Raw genomic sequence first — 27,206 nt, 5'->3', positions numbered from 1 at the left:
AGAGGGTGTGGGGCTTTGACCGTCTCGCTGCGACGCAAACATGCTTGACACTTCATTCCTTTCCAGTTAATGTGGAGCCCAGCGCAGGATGTTAACCGTCCGCCTGCCTTTTGATGCACGCCTCCTCCCATTGATGCGCTGCTCCTTGCATCACTTCCTGCTTTTCCAGCTGTTCATCCCCCAAGAACACATCTCTAACATGGCATCCACATGCATATACTGCATGTTGTAGCTCGCTAGCAAATACTAGCTAACATAGTTTTAGTTTTTGGAGCAGACAAAGGAGCTTGTTGAGTTTTCCAGTATTCCCCAGATCTTGCTAGTAGCTTCATCTGGACAGACTGCTTTGTCATTTTGGTTTTACATCAGGCTTGTGAAGCTACATACAGTGCAGCGGTTAGTTTGTTAGCATGAGCTAACTAGCAAATAGCCTATACTGTATGTTGTAGCAAACTAGGCAAGACTAGCTAACATAGTTTTACACTGGTCAGTGCCACAAGTTGAACAACAACAGCATTATTTCATAGATTTTAAGGAAATAACTTACTTTGGAGCTGACAAAAGAGCTTGTTGAGTTTTCCAGGATTTGCCAGACCTTGCTAGTAGCTTCATCTGGACAGACTGCTTTGTCATTTTGTTTTTTACATCAGGCCTGTGAAGCTACATACAGTGCAGCGGTTAGCTTGTTAGAATGAGCTAACTAGCAAATAGCCTATACTGTATGTTGTAGCAACCTAGCCAAGACTAGCTGACATAGTTTTACACTGGTTAGTGCCACAAGTTGAACAACAACAGCATTATTTCATAGATTTTAAGGAAATAACTTACTTTGGAGCTGACAAAAGAGCTTGTTGAGTTTTCCAGTATTCCCCAGATCTTGCTAGTAGCTTCATCTGGACAGACTGCTTTGTCATTTTGGTTTTACATCAGGCTTGTGAAGCTACATACAGTGCAGTGGTTAGTTTGTTAGCATGAGCTAACTAGCAAATATCCTATAGTGTCTGTTGTAGCTACCTATCCAAGACTAGCTAACATAGTTTTACACTGGTTAGCACCACAAGTTGAACAACAACAGCATTATTTCATGCATGATAAGTAAATAACTTACTTTGGAGCTGACAAAGGAGCTTGTTGAGTTTTCCAGCATTCACCAGACCTTGCTAGTAGCTTCATCTGGACAGATTGCTTTGTCATTTTGGTTTTACATCAGGCCTGTGAAGCTACATACAGTGCAGCGGTTAGCTTGTTAGAATGAGCTAACTAGCAAATAGCCTATACTGTATGTTGTAGCAACCTAGCCCAGACTAGCTAACATAGTTTTACACTGGTTAGCGCCACAAGTTGAACAACAACAGCATTATTTCATACATTTTAAGGAAATAACTTACTTTGGAGCTGACAAAAGAGCTTGTTGAGTTTTCCAGTATTCCCCAGACCTTGCTAGTAGCTTCATCTGGAAAGACCGCTTTGTCATTTTGGCTTTACATCTCTGCATAACATGTTTCACTTGCACTGGTTCCCCAGGCATATATACTATTCAAAATAGCAGAACTATATGACAAACTAGAAAACAAAGTTCATAATGATGGAGTCCTGGATGTCACCAGGAAACTTGGCATGGATAGGGCCTGTTCAGTGCTGCTCTGTGAATGGCCAGTCTTTGTTTGGGGGTGTGGCTTAGCAACAGGCATTGGATGGTTTACAATAAAGGTTTACAATAAGACACAGTAAGTGACAATAAGGTTTGTTGCTTTCAGCACAGTACAGTTTTATATCTATTGCATTGTCAGGATGGCCAAGTGGCATAACATTCAGGCGCTACATTCAGGTCATAGTCTGCTCTGGAGGTTGGTGTGAATCTCAGTGGACTTATATCCAAAGTATATATGAGCTGCACGCCTGCCTTTTTGTGAAATAATGTGTCAGCATTGCTGTCCAAGCTAGAGTATCTGTCACAATGATTTGAACATTTGGCAGTCACATTCCAAACTGAGGACCAAGCCGGCCTCATTTCCTGGACGGTCCGTTGCCGTGTATGAACGACAAGACAGCCTGGCACTCGCACACATCCATAACAAGGAAGACGGAGGTCACATGAAAGGACTGACCCTCACGTCGGGGTGCACTCGGGAGACATTCCAGAGGATTAGAGTCACGATGCTGCCTAAATGTGAGACGCCGCCCTTGGCAAAAGACAAATACAGTTAATGTGGCGGCTCATCGGGAGCACCTTGCATTAGTATGTATGTAGCCCGTGTGAAAGCGTGGGTGCACTGCGAATGTGTGTTGATGCGGCCCTGGTGAGCATGGAGTTAATGCAGCAGGGGCTGTGGCAGTCCTCCTGCCCCTCAGCCAGATTAATCATGCAGGAGAAACACAGCAGGGCCCCCGTTCGTTCCGCCTCAGGGTGAAGCTGTGCCCGCATGCTCTCCGTATCACATGGCCCTTGCCCCCAGGGGTGGGGTGGAAGGGAAGGAGCGGGGAGGCGGGGTGTGTGTGTGTGCGTGGGGGGGGGTTATTGACGGTGTGCTGGAACGCCACGGCACGCAGTGAGGCTTCTACTTCTCCTCCATGCTCGCTTTTTATTTATCCCCTCTTCCATCCCTCACTTCTTTTCTTCCTTTCACTCCCCATCTGTGAGTGTGAAAAAGAAAAATGGAGAAACAGACGTTGGTCTTCCCTGCAAGGAGACAACAACAGTCCTTTTTTTTTTAAATCTCCCTCCGGAGGGCCCTGACGACAGCAGCGGCCTGGCTCGGTGCAGGATGAAGAGGGCTAGTGTGTGGGGAAGGGATGGAGGGATGTGAAGGGAGGGCAGCCAAGGGACCGGCCACAGATATCTCCTGGAAGTAAGTCCATGGCGTCTCTCTGCACGTCAGAGAACAGCCACCGCCATTGTTTGGCGACAGACGCAGTGTCTCCGTTACTTGAGCAGTTTTCCAATGCTGCTGAGCTGCTGTAGAAGAGCATAATGTGTACTGGGTTTACTGTGGACTAGGGAATGGACTATGGGGGAGATGAACAATGTTCTGAACTCCTGTTTACATCCTTTGTTAAGAATATTGGAGGTCTACTTCCCACAGCTTTTTCTGGACAGCAAACTAGTTGAGTGAACCAACAGCGCCTCTGTTGGTTGCAGCCAAGTAGTGCACATGTTTCCTCAATTACAATACTTAACGATCCACACAATCTTAATGATGAATAAATCAATTGCTTTGTCACTGTGTCAGCAAATGCAATGCAAGTGGTTCCAAATGACTTCTCAAGTGAGCTTTTCTTCCTGGCACTCACACACCACAGAGGCCAGGTGACACTGAAACCCATTGGAAACGCAGGATGATTATGATGCTAATTTTCAGATAATGATATTCACTGATATTGAAAACATGATTTAAAAAACAGCAATATCCAAGTCAATATGTCTTTAGCTGTCGTGAACAGCTAAGGTGTGTCATTAGCACATTTTGGACTCTTAGAAAGCCATGACATCATTGAGGTCACCTTTTCACATTTACAGAAAAAGTCCATATTGTTGAATGGACAAATACAAGACACACAATTTGGTCTGTGATCAAACTATAAACAGAGGTTTATAGTCTATAAAAAGTCGCTATAAAGAACAACTGTGTTCCAGCGCTCCCCCTCCTGTACCTTAGAACCCACTGTAATAGAAGCTATTGTTCATCAATAAATACTACATGCTAAAGGGGCCTCATTAAGAACACCATCCAGAATAGTGAACATTAGAGAAATACTACAGCAACATCAGAGGTGTCCTGGCTGGACCACTAACATCATATACCACCACCATGTGATCCGAGGTTGCCATGACAGTAACAGTAATACCATTATTACTAGTTGGCGTGCCATGCAACATTCATATTAGGCTGATATTACATAAACATTGTTATGTATTTATACTGAATTGTGACCAATGGAGATAAATACATCTTTTTATTGCCTCTGATCCAAACACACAATCTTGACATCCAATGTACTGTATTGTTGTACAAGCTGTAAAATGGTCCATTACATTTTGTAAATAAGTAAAAAAAAACCAAAAAAAAACATGTACAAGTCTGGAACTGGGACATAACACTGAGCATGTTTGTTTATTTGGCAATGACCATCAAACCTGCCAGGATTTGATCCACTGGGACAGACAGAGGTGGGAATATTTGGCAACATCATTGGTCCTCAACAGGTTGCACTAAGGCAAGGTCATGTGACACACCATTATACAAAGGGTCCTTCAGTACCTTATTCCACCTGACCCCATGCTCCATCTCAGATATGAAAAGAAGACACACATGAGCCAATATAAATAATACCATCAACAGGAAGTAAATATGCGATTGGCATTGGTTGGCAAATCCAAATTTCTGTTCCCAGTGAGAATGTTTACAGTACTGTTGCATGGTGTCAATTAAGAGATAACACATTCAAGCATTTCCATTGTTGTGCTTTTGGAGTGACAGCAACATATCAATCTTCACTGGTGTCCGTCCACTGTCCACTGTCCAGTGTGGCTTCTCTTTAGAATCTTTATGTTCAGCACCTGGATTACCTGACAGAAGGAGTGCTGGCTACGCACAAGTGGCTAGGCTTAGTGGGAAGAGGGGGCTTGACGCCACGTGAGGGTGTGTGCGTGGGTGTCGGAGAGTTATCGATGCTGAAGGTTTTCATCAGTTGGGCTACTCTGCCCCGCCCTGCGTTGGATGGCGTGCTCCCTGATGATACCACCTTCAGTGAGGTCGCCCTGCTGGGCATATTGGATGTAGCGTCTGCAGAACAAGACAATATTTTGTTTATGAAGACCCTTCAAACCATAAGGTATGGAAGTATGGGTGATGTCATGGCATCGACAAAAACCCATAGCATAGCATTGTGAATGCTGTCATCTGGCTTTTAATAAAAATAGCATCCCTGTAATTGCAAGCCCTATGTCAAAAATGAATAGTGGGCCAGTCGAGACAACTCATTGGTGGTAATGCTACTGAGGCTGAAATCATTTGTATACATCCAGTGGAACCTCGTTTAGCGCACGGCCCAGTATCCGCGTTATTCGGTTAACACACAACAATTACACCGATATTTTTCCTTGGTTGGTATACATAGATTCATTCTAAGTGCATCTAAATGATGAATTAAAAGCTTAGGTTAACATTTAAGGTTACTTTTACCTTCATCCAAGTCATGACTGTTCCCAAAGACAGGATGTGGCAGCGAGACACCACACGGTCGCCACCTCCGTGTTTTCCCATGAGTTAGTTCTTGAATTCAATAGGGTTTCTCATGTTCCTTTATCAAAACGCTGGCACCTGCAATTTTTTTGGGCTCCATTTTGGGTTACTGAAGTGAGAAACGCTATTGAATTAAAAAACTGACTCATGACAAAAAAAGAAGGTGGTGTCTGTGTGCTGTCTCGCTGCCACATTGTGCCTTTGGGAACAGTCACTTCAAGACTCACGTCTTCAATGAAGGTTAAAGTAACCTTAAATGTATCCCTTTCATTCATCACTTGTATGTATTTATATACTCTTTGAATCGTAAAACCATAAAAACCTGTTTTTAAAAACATTTTTTGGCTCTCTGTAATGGATTAATGGGATTTACATGATTTCTTAAGAGACAAAGTATTTAGTTTTGGTAAAGTCTGATAAGTAATACAGTCAGACTGCATGGAGTTGCTATTTCAAGCTAACTTTTCTATCGCAAAAAAGGGGGAAACATTGTCAAAACATACACTCCTACTGTATTCTCACACCACTCAATGCTCTACAAAATAACACCGTAAAGTTACAGTGCATAAGTCAAATCACCATGAAATTTGGTACACAGAAAGATTGGTTGAAAAACATGGCCGCCATCAGGCAAAACATCTGTTTTTTACAGGCGGTTGGGACAAATAATTGTCCATTTATTGACCATTTGTCTATAAACCTTTAAGGATATCTTTATTACATGTATGCTAGCGTGTCTTCCAAAACATTTTGAGCACAACCCATAGGGGGCGCCACAAATGTAATTTACACAAAACAAAACAACTTTTACTGACAACTCCAACAGCATAGAACATTAAAAGTCGGTTAACACTACTCTATCGAATATTTTTGTGAATATGCACACTGGCTGTTCTTATAGCAATAATTGTTTCAGCAACTCTTATCATAAAATTCCCATGTATCTTTCCTCACGCTTGTGTTTTTTTTTAGGATTGCACTATGGCTAAGCAGAGGTCATCCTTCATGGAAGTGCAGCAGAGACACAGCTGGCCATAGTTTGTGTATGTGTGTGTGCTCGCTGAGGTAGTGTGTTTGGGAGAGGGTGTAATTGAGGGAGGAATGGAGGAGGAAAAGCGGGGAAGGAGGAAGCGAGTGGCAATGGAGAGCAGACAGACGCTGCTCAGACACCAGAAGGCTTGAGGAGCCACATATTTTTAGCGTCATCCCCGGGGGATGCAGATATGTGAGCGTGTGTGTGTGTGTGTGTGTGTGTGTGTGTGTGTGTGTGGCGAGCACACAAAATAGAGCGACAAGCATGCGTCTCCATCGTTGGGGATTTAAAGAGACACATTCTCACGCTACACAACAACAACACGCACTCTCACACGGCCCTCCCGCTCACTGATTCGGTTATGTGTGTGACCGATCTGACTAACATCTCGCCGTCACATCAGAGCCAAAACCACGCCAGGCAAAAACCTTCCTGTTTATTGTTGTTTACACTGCTTTTCCCTCCCCCCCTCGCCCGTACGTGTCCATCCGTCTCGCCCCTGCCTTCCTCTGACCTTTGACCCCCTCCCGGTTCCTGTGTTAATGTCCTCTCGCCGCGCTGCGTGGGCCTGCCTCTGATTGTCTCGTTGTGTTGTGCGGTCACCACGGAAACCTTGGGCAGGCTCCAGCGATTGAGGCTGACACACATTCAGGCACGCACCAAGGCGGACGCTCACGCGGATATGCACGCACGCACACACACAGAGTGGCGGTCAGAGTGTGTTTTCTGTGCTCAGAGCCTTGGTGCAGGTCTGAGTGGAATGCTTAATAAAGACCGAGAGAGAGAGGGAGAGGGAGCGACAGAAGCAGTGTGTGTGTGTGTGTTTTTGGCCTCAACTAAGGTGACAAAATAATTAAAAACACACATCCTGTATGCACAACGTAGTACGCTAGTTAACTAATGATAGAAAAAGCTAATAAAACGCCTATAAGGCGGTCACCATGCGAGGCAAATACACAAGCATTAAAGTGGACCGCAATAAATGCGTTAAATCACTCCATATTGATTATTCTCCTCCAGTTTGAAAATATGCATGGGAGACAAGGGATGGTCGTGTGAGGTGGGTGGTGGTTCTTGGTAGTGGTTCTTAGTGCCACTGACCAGACTGGCGCTGAAATTAAAGACCAATCTATCTCTTTAAAGACCCCACGTCAAGAGAGAGAGTGAGAGGACAGAGGGAGGGAGTTGGGGGGGAGGCAGAAGTGGGGCAGAGGGCAGAATTCCCGAGCAGCAGCACGTCTGTGGACAGAAGGGCAGGGTGTGTGTATGTGTGCGTTGGTGTGTGTATGTGTGTGTGTGTGTGCATGCATGCAACTGGGGCCCCTGTCACTTATCAGCACGGGGCTGAGCGTCGCCCAGGGCTAGAGTCGGGAAGCGGCGCAGGAATGTGCGTCCTTTCCCTCTGAAGGTGAGGAGAGATGGGAGGAAAGCCGACCCCGCTGATAAAGGTTTATAAACACACACACACACACACACACACACACACACACACACACACTACTCGAGATGCATACAGATGTTCCACAAGTTTAAAAAATGTATGATCACCACACAAATATAGTGGAATTTCCATGCTGTCCAACATTGAACATTGTCATACGAGCTTTCGTCATATTGTACTGAGCAGACGGGCTAACAAGACGCATGTACGGCTTTTCTACATTGTTCAAGTTCAATTTCTGGGTCTATGGTTATCATCACACATTCCTCCTTTCACAAAATAGCAAAATAAGGCCAAAACAGGCATAGTAATGCTTTGTTTATCACGGTTAATTGGTTCCAGACCCAACTGTGATAAGTGAATTTATGCAAAGTAGGATTCATTTTTTTAAAACATACAATATTTGAGATCATAAAAAGCTGTTAACGACCTTCTAAATACAATATTATTAGAGCCCTCTAGACACCTCTATTATCACTGTTACATTCATATTGTCTAATATAGTAGCTATAATCTATAATATGGGGGGCGGGGGGTAGCTTGCCATGGGTTATGGATGCAACAGTAGCCCGTGCTTATATTGGGAATTTTTATTAGGGATTATTGTGCCTGTAAGTCTGATATTTTATGTCTCCCCAGACATTACAGTAAAACTACTGACACCTAGTGACTGGTGTGGAATACTACAACATCTTTGAATGCACATTTGAATGCCTTATTTTTGTATTTTACTTCATTTTGCGGCTGCACTGTGTACAAGTGGTTAGCGCGCAGGCCACACAGCTATGAGATTTCACCCTTGGCCATCTCTGTGTGGAGTTTGCATGTTCTCCCCGTGCATGCGTGGGTTTTCTCCGAGTACTCCGGTTTCCTCCCACATTCCGAAAACATGCTAGGTTAATTGGCGACTCCAAATTGTCCATAGGTATGAATGTGAGTGTGAATGGTTGTTTGTCTATATGTGCCCTGTGATTGGCTGGCGACCGGTCCAGGGTGTACCCCGTCTCGCGCCTGAAGACAGCCGGGATAGGCTCCATCACCCCCTAAAACGCTCATGAGGATAAACGGTACAAAATGAATGAATGAATATAACATTTGCATATATTTCAACTAATAGTAGCCCAAATTCAACCACGACACTGAAAGATTGATTAACAAACAAAATTAGAGCGAGCATAATATATTACTATGCTCCAGTCATGCAAGAAGATGCCATGTCCACCAACTTTTTTGGGTTGAATTCACCCAAATTGTCCAACTTCAGATGTATCTGGCTCTGACATTTCACTGTATTTGACTAATTTCACCCATTTTTATTTTAGAGACGACTCCAAGCAGGCTTCAGTTCACACGCTAATAAGCTGCGCTGTTGACATTTTATACAGTGCTGAATACGTACCAGTAATCTTGGGTGGAGATGTTTGCTCTCAATGTTACTTAAGGTCACAGAACAGGATGAAAAAGCAGACAAGTATGCTTTGGCATGTGCCCTTTGTCAGATGATGTTCCTGGAATTATGTCGCGCTTTGGTTTCACGCTCATTTAATTGAACCATTTGTTCCCGAACATCTGCTGTTTGCATCCATATGAAAAGTCTTAACGCTGTAGAAACTGTAAAATATGGATCATGTCACGTTTTACACTTTGCAACCAAAGCTGTCAAGATGACTGCTGGGAATGAACATATCCTGGATATACAAGAATTTACATAGAAACTATGTTTTCTCCCCAAGGTATCCAGATGCTGGACGTGGCACTTATAAGAAGACAGTAGAAATAAAACTTGGATATAGCTTAGAGTCGTCACTGCACAACTTGTATAGCCGTATGGATTTATAATATCCACTGAAAACAAACACACCATTACACACCAAAATAATTGTGTCTTGTCTACAGAGTGCTGTCGGCACTGAGGTGCTGCGGTTCATTGATGGGAATATGGGTGCACAGCATGATCCTCCTTCCTGTGGAAACTACACCTCCAAGATGACAAGTGCAGTGCTGAGGAAGCTGAAGGTGATGGAGTGGCCGTCTACTCCGGACCTGAACCCAATCGAGCATTTGTGGGGCATCCTCAAGTGGAAGGAAGGTGAAGGAGCACAAGATGTCTTAACCCACACCAGTGTTGTGATTATGGAAGCGGATTCTAGGAACAACCTGCACAGTTCTGGTGAATTACATGCCTGAGAGGATTAAGGTAGTGCTAGATAACAATGTTGCTCACTAAATGCTCATTTGTGTAACCAGCCATTTAAACATGGCTGGGTGGGAGTTATTTTAGTACACAGTACTGACATTCTATATTGCTCTGCAAGCTGTACACTGGTTAGCATGTAGGACACACAGTCAGGAGATCGGGAAGACCTGGGGTCGATTCTCCGCTTGGGCATCTCTGCATGTTCTCCCTGTGCATGTGTGGGTTTTCTCCGGGGACTCCGGTTTCCTCCCACATTCCAAAAACATGCTAGGTTAATTGGTGACTCCAAATTGTCCATAGGTATGAATGTGAGTGTGAATGGTTGTTTGTCTATATGTGCCCTGTGATTGGCTGGCGACCAGTCCAGGGTGTACCCAGCCTCTCACCCGATGTCAGCTGGGATAGGCTTCAGCATACCCATGCGACTCTAGTGATAAGCGGCATATATTATATTCCAGATACATTTCAGGATGAACCTAAAATTTACTGTTGACACTAAACGTTCCTTTATAGTAGCTAAAAACACAATGTTGTGAGTTTATTCTGTCCCTCTGGTTCTGTAAAAGTATTATTAGCTAGTCACGGACCATTGAAGTGCATCTGTTGCAGTAGTGACCCATGTCACAGGTCACACTTCCTGTTCAGGGGAAACAGGAATGGTTGTCATGACCCACATGCAAAAGCAAACAGCTGAGGCACGAGCGTTTGTCGGCCACCTCTTCCCCTTTGGAACGAGCTTCCTGCCATTGTCAAGGACAGACACTCGCTCAGTATTCCCTGTCCGGACTGGAGACACATTTATCCGTCTCTATGTGTCCTGCAGCTGTTCTGCTCCTCTCTTGTTATTCATTGAGCTCCCCTAATGTGGGCACGGACACATCTCTTATAAGCTCATCTTTCCTGTGCTTCACATCCGCTCTGTGCTTGACAGAATATTGGCAATGGCGCCGTCTGTTCCGCCAGACACAGTGGAGTCAATATCACAAATATTCCAAGGAATTGTTTTTATAGGTGCCTGATATTGGACGGACGTGCAGAGCCAAGCCGCTGTGAATCACACACACAGACAAGAGTGTGTGAGAGAGAGAAATCGTTGAAGATTGATTTCTTTTCCTGTCCAAATGTCCTTTAAAGTGCTAGGAAAGATGCAGGCTTTTACGCTCAGCTCATCATGTCAAACACTAATTTTGTTTTTATGAGGTATTTTAGAGGAAAAACAACTGTAATCAATTACATTGCAGTTCAAATGTGCTTCTGTTGTTGATCAAACTTTCCATGAATGTGCTGCAAGAAAAGCATTCTTCCAGCAGAGGGATCTAACGGAAAGTGAGGCATTCTCTCCAACTGGAGAGAACCCCCCACTCCCTACAGTATCACTGTTTTCCACTGGATGGTGCTAATTTCAAACATACAACAACAAGATTGGTTTTGTTTTCACTGTAAAGCTGTGTCCCATCTATTATAATAGATGCCATATATCACATAGAATAATGTCACATTGTGGAGTGGGACAGGAGGATACAAATATTAGCAGCAGCACTGTAGCTGTGTGAGCTATTGTGCTAATATTGCAGTTGGAATTCAATGGCCTATTTTCTGAAGAAAATGACCAAACTGGACTGGTGGAGAGTTGGCAGAGCTCCAGGCTTTGTTTGAAGATGTGTAGCGAAGCCTGTGTTTTTTTGTTGAAAAGTGTTTTTTGTTTCAACTTGCTTCTAATGCACTTTTCTGGTCAAAAACACAGTGGAAACCTCACACACACTCAACAGGGGCCCCAGAAGCACACAAAAATGGCATAAAATGCTAGAGTTTGAAAATTGTTTCAGGCTTTGTTTGAAAATGTGTAGCAAAGCCTGTGTTTTTTTTTTGTAAAGAGGTCAATGACATCATCCACTTCCTATATCGCTTGTCCTCATTAGGGCCACCTATCCCAACTGACTTTGGCCAAGAGGCGGGGTACATAAAGACAATCAACCATTTACACAGATGTTCCAACTTGAGATATTTTTCACAATACCAAACTTTAAACTTCACATTTTTTGGGCATTCTCACACACACAGTAGTAAATAAAATATATGCAGCCATGACCAAAAGAGCCAAACATGTCACAAATCACAGTAGCATTCATGTTTTTCCGCCCTCCAGGCTGGCCTCATTCTTATTTTGCCACTCCATAAAGATTCCAGCGGACTGAGGTACTGAGGTACTGTTTGGCCAGCACATTAGCTGGAAAATAGGAAATAAATCCTTCTCCGGCTGCAGCACAACCAAACCTTTTTAAGCCAGAGCCGTATTGTTGCTTCAGTGGAAACGAAGCGAATAATGCCATGTATACACGTTCACACTTTTTCATGCACTTTGTGTTTTCTGTCTGTCTTTTGCCACTATGTGATGTCTAATTAGGAATGGAATGAAACTATGTTGCAGCAGACATGTTGGAAAATATGTCTTGACTATCCTAATTTGAAGAAAGAACTCATATCTGCTATCATTAGCAGGATGCCTCACATTTCATCTTATGGTACTGATGGACAATTCAGCCTTTATAGGACAAGGGACGATAATTGCTAATAAACCTGAGCCAAAATGGCCGCCACATACAGTACCTCACAAAAAGGCAGATCTCTCTGAACCAATCAGCAAATAAATGTAATAACAACAAAAATACTTTAATTAAATACAAAGAATTTTCCTCCAAAACAGTTCATATTTAATTAATTTCATATTAACTTGTTAATTTAAAATGTATGTATATAAACATATATAAAATATAAACAATTGAATACATTTAACACTAACTTTGATGAATATTTTCTTGTAAGCTGGTTAAAGAAAAATATTAATTTAAATGTTACTTTTGTACCAAAAAATGCAAATATTAATTTACATGTTAAATATGAATATAAATTATTATATTAATATATAAGTATTAAATATGGAATTAATCTAACAAAATACAATTGTGTGGAAGTGGTTGCAGTAAAATCCTAATTTCATTCATGAAGTGTAATACTGGTTTTTCTTCATGACAAGCCATGGAAAATGATGTAATATCTAAAGCACCATGTGATGTGACCCTCGTGCCCTTTCCCATGATGCAATGCCAACTCACCTTTGGCTTGCTGGGGCTCCTTCATCTTGGCAGGGCCTTGTGACTGCAAGGCCCCTTTGGAAGCTGACGTTGTCCCACAGTCTGCTTTGACCACGCCGCTGGGGAGGGGAAGAGTTGGCGCCATGATGACCTGCTTCAGATTTGCGCCCCCTTGTCTTGCGTTGATGGGGCCTGGCGCCATGTTTGCAGAGGCCGGCCTCACAATGACAGCGTTGGTTCTCCTGGGAAGCTTGGGGTTGATGGAGGGCTGGGAGACGGGCTTCTCCTCGATCTCGCTGGATGACTCCTCCTCTTGCTGCAGAGGGGTGTGGGGGTGAATAAACAAGATGACAATCAGTGGTGACAGCTAATTTACATACACGGCCACTGTCATGACTCATCATCGTATCGCCCTTCTCTAATGATGCCACACGGTGAGCACACAAACAGACCAATGACCACTGATTAAGAATTTAATTACGTGTGGGAAGAAAATTATAAGGAGACTTGGAAATCAAGCTGCCCCGCTAATCTTCCTTGCTGATCTTGTGCCAGCTTAATCAGCAATGGGCTCCCAGTTTTGCTTCCTCGTCTCTCTGAATCAGGTCGGAGCAGGCTGTAGAAGCCATTGCAACGGCAGCGCCAAGCCACTATTTTGCAGGAACTAACCCATTCTCCAATAGAAGCTGCAAATTTCAACATTATGCTGTAAATGTTGCACAATTAGAAAATTCATTGAAACCTTTGTGCTGTTTGTGCTGCAAATGGGTAGCTGTGCAATGATAGTTTTAGGCTTAGCATAATAAACGTAACCTCCCAGACACTGTAATTGATTGTGGTTGTGTGCCACAACAAAATAAAAGCCACACCTTAAGCAGGTCTCACTTTCCACTTCATCACAACATCTCCATCATCAGAGTGAGTAGTTTTAATGTAATTTTGTGTCATACGGTGCATCATAGTAATTAACTCACGTAGTTAGAATGTAGTATTCTCATGTTAAATTATGCCAAATTTTCAAATAATGAGGTTTGTGCATTTGGAAGTGAGCCCTGAAAGAAGTTTGTGATTGCTCAAAACGCTCGGTTTGAAAAGGCGTGGTAAAACTGCCACCCCTTGTGAGATCACAAAGGGGTGGGCTTCCTTGTGTGGTTCATAGCACGTTGGGCGTGTGACCAAATTAAAACAGACTGTTTTGGCAGGAACCACAAATCCAAGGAAATACAGCTGGAATAGGTGCAGATTCTGGAAAATCTAAAAGGTTTTCTGTGCGGGTTATTGTGTGTAGCTGCTCTATAGGAGAGCGCAACTCAATACAAAGGGTTGGTAGACACAGCATTAGGGCTTCTACTATAAAATTAAGCCAAGTTAAAGAAAGATGAGCGAGAAATATATTTTCACTCATACGACAATTAAGAATTTAATTTAACATTGATTCTAGGGAGAAATGTTTTGAAATTTGAACAATTTGGATGGATAGTGCTTGATCTTAAGAGTTTCCCTTGTATTAGTAGAATATCTTGGGTCTTTTGTGTTCATAGCAGCATGGGTTGCTGGGAAATGTGCTGCAGTAGGAAGGAACAAATGAGGGAGTTTGCTTATGTGGCAAAAAGCCTGAGAACAGCAAAGAGCTGGACTTGCCCAAAACCTCTGGAGACGTTCCCGCAATCCCATCCATCTGCGAATGACACGTCCCTCTAATTCCCTGATCAAGTTTATCAACCATCTGTTCGAGGGCGGCCTACATATTCTACCCTGAGTCTTGCGGTTCGGTTTCTCTTGGCTCTCTGTGTGTCACCTGCACGCATATTCGTGCACGTAAGACAGAAAAATGAGGGCGTGTGAGAGACAACCAGCCCAGACTTTAATGGGGGTGCGTGTGCAGCTATGGAGGCTCTACAAATGCATACAAATGTTGGGAGAACGATGACATGCAAAGAGGTGGCGAGTGAGGGGAAAACCCGCTTCCTGTTACTCATTAGCAAGTAGGAATGACCTGAAAAGTCCCCACTAAAAAGCCTTTATAAATGTATTTCCTGCATATGAGACAAATAAAATGTATTTCCAACATATATGAGAAATAAAACATAACAAGTGCATCTAAAAAGCTTTAAATTGTGCATATTTTATCAAAAAGGGTGCCTTCAAGTACCTTCTGAGCAGCTGAGGATGCTGATGAGTGCTCACTCACTGACACCTGTGGGTGCAACAAAGACATTACACGAAGAGTTAGCGAGCAGCCGTGACGCAATCCAAGCACTGGGCTGGCAATGACATCACGTACATACGCCAACTCACCGGTAGGGGGAGTAAAGTGCTCTGCTCCTCACATTTTGCCTGCTGGGAAGAGACAAAACAATACAAGTTAATACATACAAATATATCTTATCCTATACTGTCATTTATCTTTCTGTTCATTAAAGACAGTAACAATAGGCATACTTCAGGCATAGTTTCTAATGGCGATTAATCATGCAAAATTAATCCTTTGGCAGTCCTAACTGTATTTATTTTGAGTAGCAGCATTAGCAGTAGTTTATATTGTGCTAAACATAAATACAAATATATGTATTATTATGTTTTATGATTAAAAGTAGTAGTAGTAGACATTTACAGTTGTAGTAGTACAATAGTAATAGCAATTTCTTATTTGTTATTACTATTGTAGTACTGGTTCACAGTGTTATTATTTGTTATTACATTGTACTAGTGCTGTACTGTTCAACTACTACTACTACTTCTACTAATTAAACATCACAATAATTTTACAAAGAATAAAATAAACATTCATTCATGAATTACAGTAAAATTAAAATAATAATAATAAAGAAATAGGTCTTCTTATTGTTGTTATTAATAATCAGACTAATATTACTGGTAGTCGTAGTCGTAGTAGAGAGCCAGAATCAACACATGCCTGCTTGTGTTCACAGGTTGTCATGTCAACAAGCGGTCTCCCTTTTTTCCTGGTTATGGTGAAAAAGGAGGCACCTCCAAGTCCAAAATCAGCAACTCCACAAATGACGTGCCTTAAAATATCACAGGGCCATGTGCTTATTTGAACTACATACTGTACGTATGGGTGACTTGTACTTGTGGTTGAGTGGTTTAGCCTGGTTAAGCCCAAATATACACTTTTGCACATTAGGTCAGAGAGAAATTGTTATATTGGGAATGAGAATGTTATATTGAGAACATGAGGATATGTGGTTAAGTTCAAGCGTAAGAACTGTTTTTTTTTCCAGGGAAAAAAGTATTGCGATAGTGTGATAACTCTCGAGACTGGATTCTTTGCCTACCTTTACATTCAGAGATATTTCAGGTTGCGTCTGACAAGGCACATTTTCTCTCTCAGTCGTGACTTCTGCATTTATTTTGCTCTTCAAAATGGTTTGATTTCTGCAGCACAAAAATAAAGAAAAACAAACAAACTTAACACAGTTGCTAAAAGCTTGCATGCCGTAAATGCCTGTGAAATGATGTATGATGGTATATTACACTGTGTGGTTGTGTCCACTGGGCGCTTTCTTTTCTCCCAATCCTGAGCAGATGAATTTGGAAGTCAGTTCGTCCACTTCCCCGATCACAATGACAGCCACGTCTCCGTCACGGCCAAGCAGCCAGCTCACATTCTTGCTCTTGGCTGCCAGGAAAGACACCACGTGTGAGAAACAATTACACAGAACATGTTTGTAATTATTGTCCTTGTAAAACTCTACTGCACATGTAGCTAACCAAAACATGAACTAGGCAATATTGTTTTTTGTTAATACTACATTTGTATGTTATGTTGTAATTCTAGGACATGGAGCGTAAAACACACATTCAGGCAGGGAAGACTACAGTATTGTATGTGGTGCCTCATTACTGTTACTTTACATTACAGCAACAGTGATAATTTAATGGGATATCATTTATATTGCATGTTTCTACAATGCGTCGCAGGAAGTCAATTATTTTCAATCACGCAGAAATAGTTTTACGAATGTATGTTTATTTGTGCCTAATTATTTTGCATATTTGGATGTGTTCAAAATCACCATGTAAATCGCTAATGCTAATCTGTAGCACATATATGGGATTTGCAATGTAATTTACCATCGCGCTAGCATTTGGTTTATGTTGAATGTCACAGAGAAAAAAAATTTCTGAAGTTATGATTGACATGCTTTATTTTTGTGTGTTCACTTTCATAAGTAAAGACCGAAATGGAACTCATGTGGAGTCTTTAATGCATAGCTGATATCTACAGTATCGACACACCTAGCATGTAGAGGCTAGGCTAGTTAACTGCAGCAGAACAACACTGATTTTCTACAGCTTCTCCTCACAAGGTTCGCAGGGGGTGCTGGAGCCTATCCCAGCTGTCTTTGGGCGAGAGGTGGTGTACACCCTGGACTGGTCGCCAGCCAATCACAGGGCACATATAGACAAACAACCATTCACACTCACATTCATACCTATGAATAATTTATCGTTAACATAACATGCAAGTTTTTGGAATGTGGGAGGAAACTGGAAAACATGCATGATGCCCAAGCAGAGGTTCAAACCCAGGTCTTCCCGATCTGACTGTGTGGCCTACATGCTAAACACTCGTCCACCATGCAGCCCACAACCTAATATATATGTTAAATATGATTTAAGATCATTTGGAAAATTTGGAGTCGCCACTTAACCTAGCATGTTTTTGGAATGTGGGAGGAAACCGGAGTACCCGGAGAAAACCCACGCATGCACGGGGAGAACATGCAAACTCCACACAGAGATACCCGAGGGTGGACTCAAACTCTGGTCTCCTAGCTGCGAGGCCTGCGTGCTAACCACTTTTTTTTCATTTAAATTATTTCTAATGGGAAAATGTACATGTTTAGAATCCATTTCAGTTTGAGTTGGACCTACTGGAATGAATTAAAGACACTAACCAAGGTTCTACGTAGTGTTTTATGGCCGTTTTCCTCCTGTATTTCATTTCTGAATAAGCTATCCACAATTATTAACCCCAATCTATCAATTTATTTCCTTAACCTCATTGTCAGAATTGCTGAGACAGAAAAAATAATTGATAATCTCTACTTCTCCCTGCTCCTTCCAGACATGTTGAATGGTGTGGGTGAAAATGTGATGTTCCTCAATGTAACTTCATGTTCATGTTCAAAATACAAAAAAAAAAACCCTGTTTGAACCTAGTCAAGACTTGAAGAGGGGGAAAACATACTTCTACTACTGACTAATGTATTATCTATTTGGAACTTTCATTACGACATCCTCTAAATGGTGACTTCCAGGAAAAATCCGAATGAAACAAACAAAAGCCTTAACAGAGAAATAGCTGCACTTCCTGTTGGCTTAAAAGCATCTGCGAAGCCCGCTGCTGAAGTCGGCGTCATTAATAGCGTGAGTGACATGAACTTGTGACACAAGCAGCTGACGCAGGTTGACAAGGTTAAGTGTTGGTTTGCTTCAAAATAAATGAAGTACATCATGGTGAACTGGTTTTGCCAGCCTGGCCTGTGGATCACATTCCAGTCAGGCATACCAGGAGTACTATGAAAACACAAAGCTTGATAAACAAGACACACACAATACAGCTATAAACATGATGCCTTTGACAAGAAGCAATGCAGGAAGTTTGACTTTTACTGGCCGAGTGGTTAATAGCTGATGACTGAAACAACAATTTGCCAACATGGGAACTTTCTGCAAGCGGGGAAGGAAAATGTCTTGTCTTTCCAGTACAGTAAATCTCCGGTTTGACACCACAGTTTTCCAATGATGTGTTTGACATCATCAAAAAGTGGCCTAATCTAACATGTTTCATTCATGCTGCGCTCAATAAACCCAATTGACAATTTCACCGATTGTATTGTTTCATACTTTGCACTTTACTTTGTTTTTATACAGATTATAAATATGTCATTTTTTCATTAACCTAACTTATATTGCATTATTTTCCTTTTTTGTAAAGTTTACTTGTGAAATGTATCCAGTGGCATCGCAGTGAACAAAGCATAATGCACTCATTCATTACACGGCATGTGACAACATTAGTTTGAAGAAAAAGCTGCTGCCAATATAGGTGTTGTTTGATATCAGTATCAGAAATGGAATGCAGGCCAATATGAGATATCAATAAGAAATCCATTATCGAGGATCTCTCTATTAATTAAAGATGTGTTAATAAAATGTGGATGGACGACTGCCAGCATTGGATCACACACCCAACACCAAAACATGTGGTACTTAGTTTTCACAATACTAGTATCTAATAATTTCCATCCTGGCAAAGAAAGTGAAAGTGTTCCCTCGCTATATCACAGTTCACCTTTCACCAATTTGCTCTTTCGCAATTTTGTACGTTTTCTTCTAACAGTGTATGAACCTGCATTGTGTGTTGCGTCCTTGTGGTGTATTAGAGTGATCTAAAGTTACGAGTAGAGGGTGAGTAAAGTAATGTGAGGGTTGAAGAAATATCCATACTGTGTCCAGTTAATCTCAGCCATCTAAATATAGAGCCACAACAGTCCTGATTGGCTAAGGGAGAACCCGCCAATTGTGTTTTGAGTTCTGATTGGCTGTAGACTATTGTTAATCAATTTTGTTACTGTTGCAAGATCGCTAGCTATTAGCAATCGTACATGTTGAATGAAGGCAGAAGTTAATGAATAAATCCTCAGCTCATAGAGGGCGAGGAATATGCTACAGATTAACTGTGGCAGGAGAAGCCATGATGAGAGCAGTGAATGTGTGAGTCACTTCCTTTCTTGAATCCAATCTAGCTGAAAATTGAAATTCAAACAAAATTTGAACTTTGAGAGTGTTTAAACAAGAGAAAAACAATGTTAATGTTAAATGATAAAAATGAATGCCTCTCTAAGAAGTGTATTAAGTGTATGGTACTGGGTTTTACATCCTTTAACATATATAATAATTGTACAAAAATATAGTTGGCTACTTCAGTTACCGTGGGATATTCTAGGAACCTATCCTCCACGGTAATGAGGGAACACTGTAGTGTCAAAATGAACATCTTCCAAGAATCCTGTAAGAGCTGCTTTTGCTGCTGTGTATGGTTCTGTCCTCAAGTTGCCAAGGAAACAGCACTATCACCATGACGGCAGTGCATTATCGTGCAGAGGTTCTCAACTTCATGCATATGCTGAATTGAGCGTTATTATTTAGTCCACTGACAAAAATCCAAGTGTGAACACGAATCAGACAGCACGAAAGTGACCATCAAGTATCGTTTGTAACAGTTTATCAACATCCAAAAAGCTGTTCATAGCAGAACTAAACTTTAAATTGTTTGTTTCAATTTGGACAGGAGATACTGATAAAGGTACTGTCTGAGTCACTAGGAGAGTCACACCATCCTCTATGAACCAGGAAGTAGCTGATAACTTAACAGACAGTTAACAGACACTTAACATCACTACTTGTGGATCATGCGGCCACAACACCAACATGGCCTGCATCGAGTAACCTAGACAGTACTCAAGTCCCATGACCAGAATCGGCCAAAGGCTACACCTGACAGTTTCTTTCTGTGCAAAGAAAACACGCTCATCTCCCCCACAAGGCCACACATATCAAATCTAACTCTTCGTGTTCATACACATACATTTCCTGGCTACTTCCTGTTTAGCCGCTTACTAATTGTTTCAAGGTTTGACTCACTTCCTGTTTTAGGCAGAAAAATGAACCATCCACATTTTGCACAACCTCATGATGATAGCCTGGAGTTTTCATCCAGCCTGCTGAGAGCAACATTAGCCATTACAGAGAGACAGAAATGAACTCTCCTCTTTATTCTCACAGCTGATAGGAACGCTTTTGTTATTGGCCCCAAAGAGACAGCTCACATTGCTGTATCAGTCACAGTTCATGCACCACTTGAGCATTTGAACCACATGCATTGTGAGTGCAAAGCTCCACTTTGCGTACAAGTGTCACACCACCACACATTTTAGAAAAAGCAGACGGGTGAGATTCTGCAGTGTGTCAAACCAGTTTGAGAGCAAGTCATGGAGCCTCATCGGTTTCTGCCTTTTCCACCGCGACTGTTGCGTCGAGAAAAAAAAATCCAGGTGACGTCATTCACTATGATTGCAGGATACCTCCCTCCCCCACCTTGTCATCATTATTATCAGATATGTGACAAGAAAAACAACATGAATACTGTGAGGAAAGCCTGGAATGTGCTTGTGAATGTTACATTAGAATTGGGCAGAAAAGGCAGAAGTTAATGAATAAATCCTCAGCTCATAGAGGGCGAGGAGTATGCTTTTTGGGGTATTTTCCCACCTACGGATCTTGACCATAATTACAAATTTGCTTGCTGACACTACTGACTTGAGTACTGTCTGGCGGAAGCAACTAACTCCAGCTATTGTTCAAACATCATAATTGCTGACCACCATCGCAGGTAAAAAGAGCAAATGAAGAGGACGTGGAAGAGAACCGGGCAGTCTCCAAAAAGTCTCCAATAACATGGTGCAATGAAATAAAAGAAAACAGCACAATAAGTAAGTACTTAACACATTACGTAAGTGAAGCTGAGAGGGAAAGTGGTTAGGTGACAAGAGTGTAGAGGCCTGAAAGACGCTAACTGATGACAAGGATTGCATGATATCACGAATGATGAGTTGGAACAGTCTACACGCATGAACAAAGTGATTGTGATGGGGCTTCACTTTGCATTACTTTAGGTCTTATCTGAGGGAGAGAATCAATTGAAGGGCGAATGACAAAAAGCAGGGCTGCTAGTGGTTAGCGCTCAGGCCTCACAGCTAAGAGACCCGAGTTCAATCCACCCCCGGCCATCTCTGTATGGAGTTTGCACTTTCTCCTTGTGCATGCATGGTTCTTTCCGGGTACTCCGGTTTCCTCCCACATTCCAAAAACATGCTAGGTTAATTTGTGACTCCAAACTGTCCATAGATATGAATGTGAGTGTGAATGGTTGTTTGTCTATACAGTGAAGAAAATAAGTATTTGAACACCCTGCTATTTTGCTATTTCTCCCACTTAGAAATCATGGAGGGGTCTGAAATTTTCATCGTAGGTGCATGTCCACTGTGAGAGAGATAAACTAAAAAGAAAAATCCAGAAATCACAATGCATGATTTTTTAACAATTTATTTGTGTGATACAGCTGCTAATAAGTATTTGAACACCTGAGAAAATGAATGTTAATATTTGGTACAGTAGCCTTTGTTTGCTATTACAGAGGTCAAACGTTTCCTGTAGTTTTTCACCAGGTTTGCACACACTGCAGGAGGGATCTTGGCCCACTCCTCCACACAGATCTTCTCTAGATCAGTCAGGTTTCTGGGCTGTCGCTGAGAAACACGGAGTTTGAGCTCCCTCCAAAGATTTTCGATTGGGTTCAGGTCTGGAGACTGGCTGGGCCATGCTAGAACCTTGATATGCTTCTTACGGAGCCACTCCTTGGTTTTCCTGGCTGTATGCTTCGGGTCGTTGTCGTGTTGGAAGACCCAGCCACGACCCATCTTCAATGCTCTGACAGAGGGAAGGAGGTTGTTCCCCAAAATCTCACAATACACGGCCCCAGTCATCCTCTCTTTAATGCAGTGCACTCGTCCTGTCCCATGTGCAGAAAAACACCCCCAAAGCATGATGCTACCACCCCCATGCTTCACAGTAGGGATGGTGTTCTTCGGATTGTACTCTTCATTCTTCTTCCTCCAAACACGCTTATTGGAATTATGACCAAAAAGTTCTATTTTGGTCTCATCTGACCATAAAACTTTCTCCCATGACTCCTCTGTATCATCCAAATGGTCATATGCAAACTTAAGACGGGCCTTGACATGTGCTGGTTTAAGCAGGGGAACCTTTCGTGCCATGCATGATTTCACATCATGACGTCTTAGTGTATTACCTACAGTAACCTTGGAAACGGTGGTCCCAGCTCTTTTCAGGTCATTGACCAAGTCCTGTCGTGTAGTTCTGGGCTGATTCCTCACCTTTCTTAGAATCATTGAGACCCCACGAGGTGATATCTTGCATGGGGCTCCACTCCGATTGAGATTGACCGTCATGTTTAGCTTCTTCCATTTTCTAATGATAGCTCCAACAGTGGACCTTTTTTCACCAAGCTGCTTGGTAATTGCTCCGTAGCCCTTTCCAGCCTTGTGGAGGTGTACAATTTTGTCTCTGGTGTCTTTGGACAGCTCTTTGGTCTTCGCCATGTTACAAGTTAAAGTCTTACTGATTGTATGGGGTGGACAGGTGTCTTTATGCAGCTAACGACCTCAAACAGGTGCATCTGATTCAGGATGATACATGGAGTGCAGGTGGACTTCTAATGGGCAGACTAACAGGTCTTTCAGGGTCAGAATTCTAGATGATACACAGGTGTTCAAATACTTATTTGCAGCTGTATCACACAAATAAATTGTTAAAAAATCATGCATTGTGATTTCTGGATTTTTCTTTTTAGTTTATCTCTCTCACAGTGGACATGCACCTACGATGAAAATTTCAGACCCCTCCATGATTTCTAAGTGGGAGAAATAGCAAAATAGCAGGGTGTTCAAATACTTATTTTCTTCACTGTATGTGCCCTTTGATTGGCTGGCAACCAGTCCAAGGTGTACCCCGCCTCTCTTGCCCTAAGACAGCTGGGATAGGCTCCAGCACCCCCGTGACCCTCGTGAGGATAAGCGGTAGAAAATGAATGAATGAATTGACACCAAGAAAGCACAGCACGTCAAGTGCTATCTGCAAAATCGACATCATGTTAAATCAATGACCAGCAGAAGCCAATATACCTGTTGTCAAAGATGGCAATCAACTGGACAAATACATCTCGACTACAACAAAAAACAACTCACAAAAAACTTGAAGTTATTCTAACAATTTAGAATAATAACCTAGATTATGACCAATAGTTATTACTTAATCTATATCCAAATGTTGACTACTTTGAGGTAAACCCGTAAGATAATATTCACAGAGGTGCCATGTTTAATGCTGATCCTACATTCGTCATGTGCCTCCACTGTCTAGGGACAACCCTGAAAGTCAACTTCATGATGATTTCAGCTTGTTTTTACAAGGTATGTACATTGGCGGACATATCTGTCCTTCAAAATACTTCAGAGCACACCGCCCCCATTCACTTTATTTTGATGACGAGCCAAGAATCACAAAAAAACCCTTACTTTTACAACCTTGGATAATAAACTACTAAATGATTGATAATAAAAAGGGTTATTTTTTCTTACTCAATTAATTAGCCATTAAACTATGAATGATGCTGATTTTACTGAAATGTATCAATGTGATGCTTTGATGACATTATGAGCTTTATGGCTCTGGAGTTACATCATACGTTCAAAAAAATGAAAACATGCATATGTAATTTCTGATGCTAAAGCAACGCGTTGAAAAGAAGACTACCAAAAAGTGGTACATCTACACTACTACACTATTTCATGTCATTTTTTAGTCAATCCTCATCCTTTCCAACGTGGCCATGTCTCAAATGAGACGGCCCGATCTCATTTAATAAAGAGCAGCTGGAGTGTATCAAGCTCAACTAAGGCTGTCTTTTAGGAAACTTTAAACCATCCAAATGGACTGAGGGATAAACGCGGTGTCTGTGTTGGCAAACAGCTGCATGAGATGACGGCGACCATGAGCTCCATGCATTAAACCTGTCATGGCTGATGCAAGCATGTCCATTGCTCACAGGCTGATTTCTATTAGTGGTGATTCAAAACAACTATGTAAACATTGTCATGAGAACTATGTGGATTGTAAACCTCACACGGATGTTTTCAGGAAGAATTGGTTCTGCTTTAACCCTGTCCAGGGTAGGTTTTAGTGGGTTTACATATGTTTATACTGTATTTCACTTTAAAAACAGATTCTTACCTAGGTTGTTTTCCTTTTTTCCAGTTATGGTATGAATGAATTATCCGTAATAGACATAGAGCAGGGGTAAGATTAAATAAGTTCCATTCATCTGACTCCTTTCCCAACATGTGTAACCACTTGATGTTTCTTAAAGGAAAAGTTCTATAACATCCCCATCAGCAGGTCCATGAAAAGTGACTTATCTGGCACTGTGACCCGTGATGAGAAACGTAGTAAGTTAATAGGTTTACTTAAGTTTGGATTCTCAAAACAATATGCGCTCAAAAGAGTAGATAATATATTTCAATGACAAAAATGCCTCCTCAAAAACAATCAGAAGTTTGGATTCTCAAAACAATATGCGCTCAAAAGAGTAGATAATATATTTCAATGACAAGAATACCTCCTCAAAAATAACCGGAAGTTTGGATTCTCAAAACAATATTCGCTCAAAAGAGTAGATAATATATTTCAATGACAAAAATGCCTCCTCAAAAAAATCGGAACTTCCAAATGGCTTGGCTTTACTTTCCCTGACATCGTATTAATGCACGCTATCGTGCATTCACATGACCGAGTGGGAGGTACTAAGTCATGGCTGACAGACTACATTACTGATAGGGATGTCATGTCAACAAATCCAAATATCCCTTCAATGTAACTTGTTTAAAGGAAAACGGCACGTTTTATGTAGAAGGCTTTAGGTTTCTCATTACATGCATTCATAGTCCCTTTCCAAATATTGTACAATGTTTGTAGAAAGCTGAATAATCAAATGTCTTGCCTGTGTTGGAATTTCAAAGCCATCATGTTTGCCACTTGACAGCAGTGTTGGCTAACCCCCCTAATCCTATGCTTTTATTGAATAAGGAACTTTTTTTCACTAGTATGAACTTCGGTGTCATGTTTCATTGCATTCTTATTTTCGCTCTCAAAGTGGGTACCTCCCTGCACCGTAAGTATACAAATGACAACGTGACGAGACAATCTACACAAAATTAAAGACTTGTACACACTTTCATGAGTTGAAACAGCGTCTGTGTCATCATGCTGCGTCTGCATTTTAACGTCCTGAGAGTCAAGCAGAAGCAGAAGAGACAAAGTGGTGGGTGAGTTGTTACCTTTTTTTGGCTTTGTTCGCTTGTACTCTGCATCCCCGCCTTCTTTCTCCACTTTCTCCTCACGTTCTTTCCAGCGTCGCACTTGCTCCTGGCGCATCTTCAGAAAAAGAGTCTTTTTCTGGTCGTCATTGAGGGCCTCCAGCACATCGGGGTCGATGTACATGTCATTAAGGATCTGCTGCAGCATGGTGATGGCCTCCTTCCTCCTGAAGGATGCTCGTCTGGATCACAAGTCAAGGCGAGTGGACATCCTCATACATGAGAAGATAAGCTAAATCTTCTTTACTGTCGGCTTCTCCCACGCGCTGAGACGTCAGTTTCCTGTCATCATTGGCAGCGTCTATGTACAAAAAAAACAAGACAGCTGGCGTCTTTCAATTCTGTCAGTTGTCAGCTTGAGCCTGGTAGAGCCTACATCCAGACTGCCCAGAATGGGAGGAGATTCTTAAGGAATGGGACTGCTTCTGTCATGATCTTAAAACCACCCCCCACCCCTAACCAAGCCTCCTCCTCTTTCTTCCCCTTCTTTCCTAAACCCTGATTCAATTTATACACAAACTCCCACAAAAAGCAACTTTTTAAATTACATTTTAGCTTGCAAACAGTACTCAGAGGGGTACTTACTTTTAACAAGGGCGCTATACCCCTCCCCAAATCACAGCAGGGAAACAATGGCTACCACACAGCCAACAACACACTTGGAGGGAAAGGAAGCTCAAGACTGCAAACCGGTAAAGTCCTGATGGTGTTCAGTTATGAACTGGTTTAGTGTACGGACAAAGGCATCCAAGAAATGGAGAGAAGAAAGGAGAAAAGTGGTAGAAAGAAGCATCAAAAAGAGGACTTTGTTGAGGGTACTCACAGCAGGATGTAGACAGCTGCTCTACAACAGAGTATGCGAAGTAAGCTGAGAGGCTCCTTGTCTTTGTGTGTATGACTGGGCTGATGACATCACAGCATTCCATGATGGCCCTCCCCTCCTCAGTTTGCAACTGCCTTTCTCTGCCGCAAACCGTCTCTCTCTCTCTTTGTTACTACCCTGTTACTGTCTTTGTAGGTGCTTTTCAAAACACGCTGCTTTCCATACAAAGACAGTCATTGATATCATACATCAAAGAGATTGACGACAAAAACAAGAAATCTGGCTTGAGCTTTCGAGAAGCACCACACCTCACCATGGAGGACATTGGTAG

General features: G+C 42.0%; 1 protein-coding gene and 1 long non-coding RNA gene across 4 annotated transcripts; both read right to left on the bottom strand.

Moving 5' to 3' along the window:
• Positions 1-554: 554 nt before the first annotated feature.
• Positions 555-1,152, bottom strand: LOC131138420 (uncharacterized). Its single transcript, XR_013625179.1, has 3 exons — positions 1,109-1,152; positions 829-940; positions 555-660 (listed from the first exon to the last, which is right to left on the bottom strand). It is a non-coding gene; the product is annotated as an uncharacterized LOC131138420 (long non-coding RNA).
• A 2,783-nt stretch (positions 1,153-3,935) lies between these two features.
• Positions 3,936-27,206, bottom strand: LOC131138605 (uncharacterized). 3 transcript variants are annotated; one of them, XM_058087671.2, is made up of 8 exons: positions 26,876-27,206; positions 26,014-26,353; positions 16,505-16,649; positions 16,306-16,405; positions 15,305-15,343; positions 15,159-15,203; positions 13,028-13,322; positions 3,936-4,784 (listed from the first exon to the last, which is right to left on the bottom strand). In XM_058087671.2, exons 2-8 carry the CDS (start codon positions 26,198-26,200, stop codon positions 4,564-4,566), a joined length of 1,032 nt encoding a protein of 343 aa, XP_057943654.2. In that variant the 5' UTR covers positions 26,201-26,353; positions 26,876-27,206; the 3' UTR covers positions 3,936-4,563. The 3 variants fall into 3 exon arrangements, with proteins under 3 accessions (XP_057943654.2, XP_057943652.2, XP_057943653.2); XM_058087669.2 differs by having other exon boundaries at positions 15,305-15,346; positions 26,876-27,203; XM_058087670.2 differs by lacking the exon at positions 26,876-27,206 and adding an exon at positions 26,638-26,829 and having other exon boundaries at positions 15,305-15,346.

The sequence above is a fragment of the Doryrhamphus excisus genome, linkage group LG21, assembly GCF_037039965.1.
Source record: "Doryrhamphus excisus strain RoL-2023G ecotype Guam linkage group LG21, RoL_Dexc_Guam_v1.1, whole genome shotgun sequence".
In the NCBI taxonomy this organism is placed as follows: domain Eukaryota; kingdom Metazoa; phylum Chordata; class Actinopteri; order Syngnathiformes; family Syngnathidae; genus Doryrhamphus; species Doryrhamphus excisus.
This window is presented reverse-complemented; position numbering and strand designations above follow the sequence as displayed.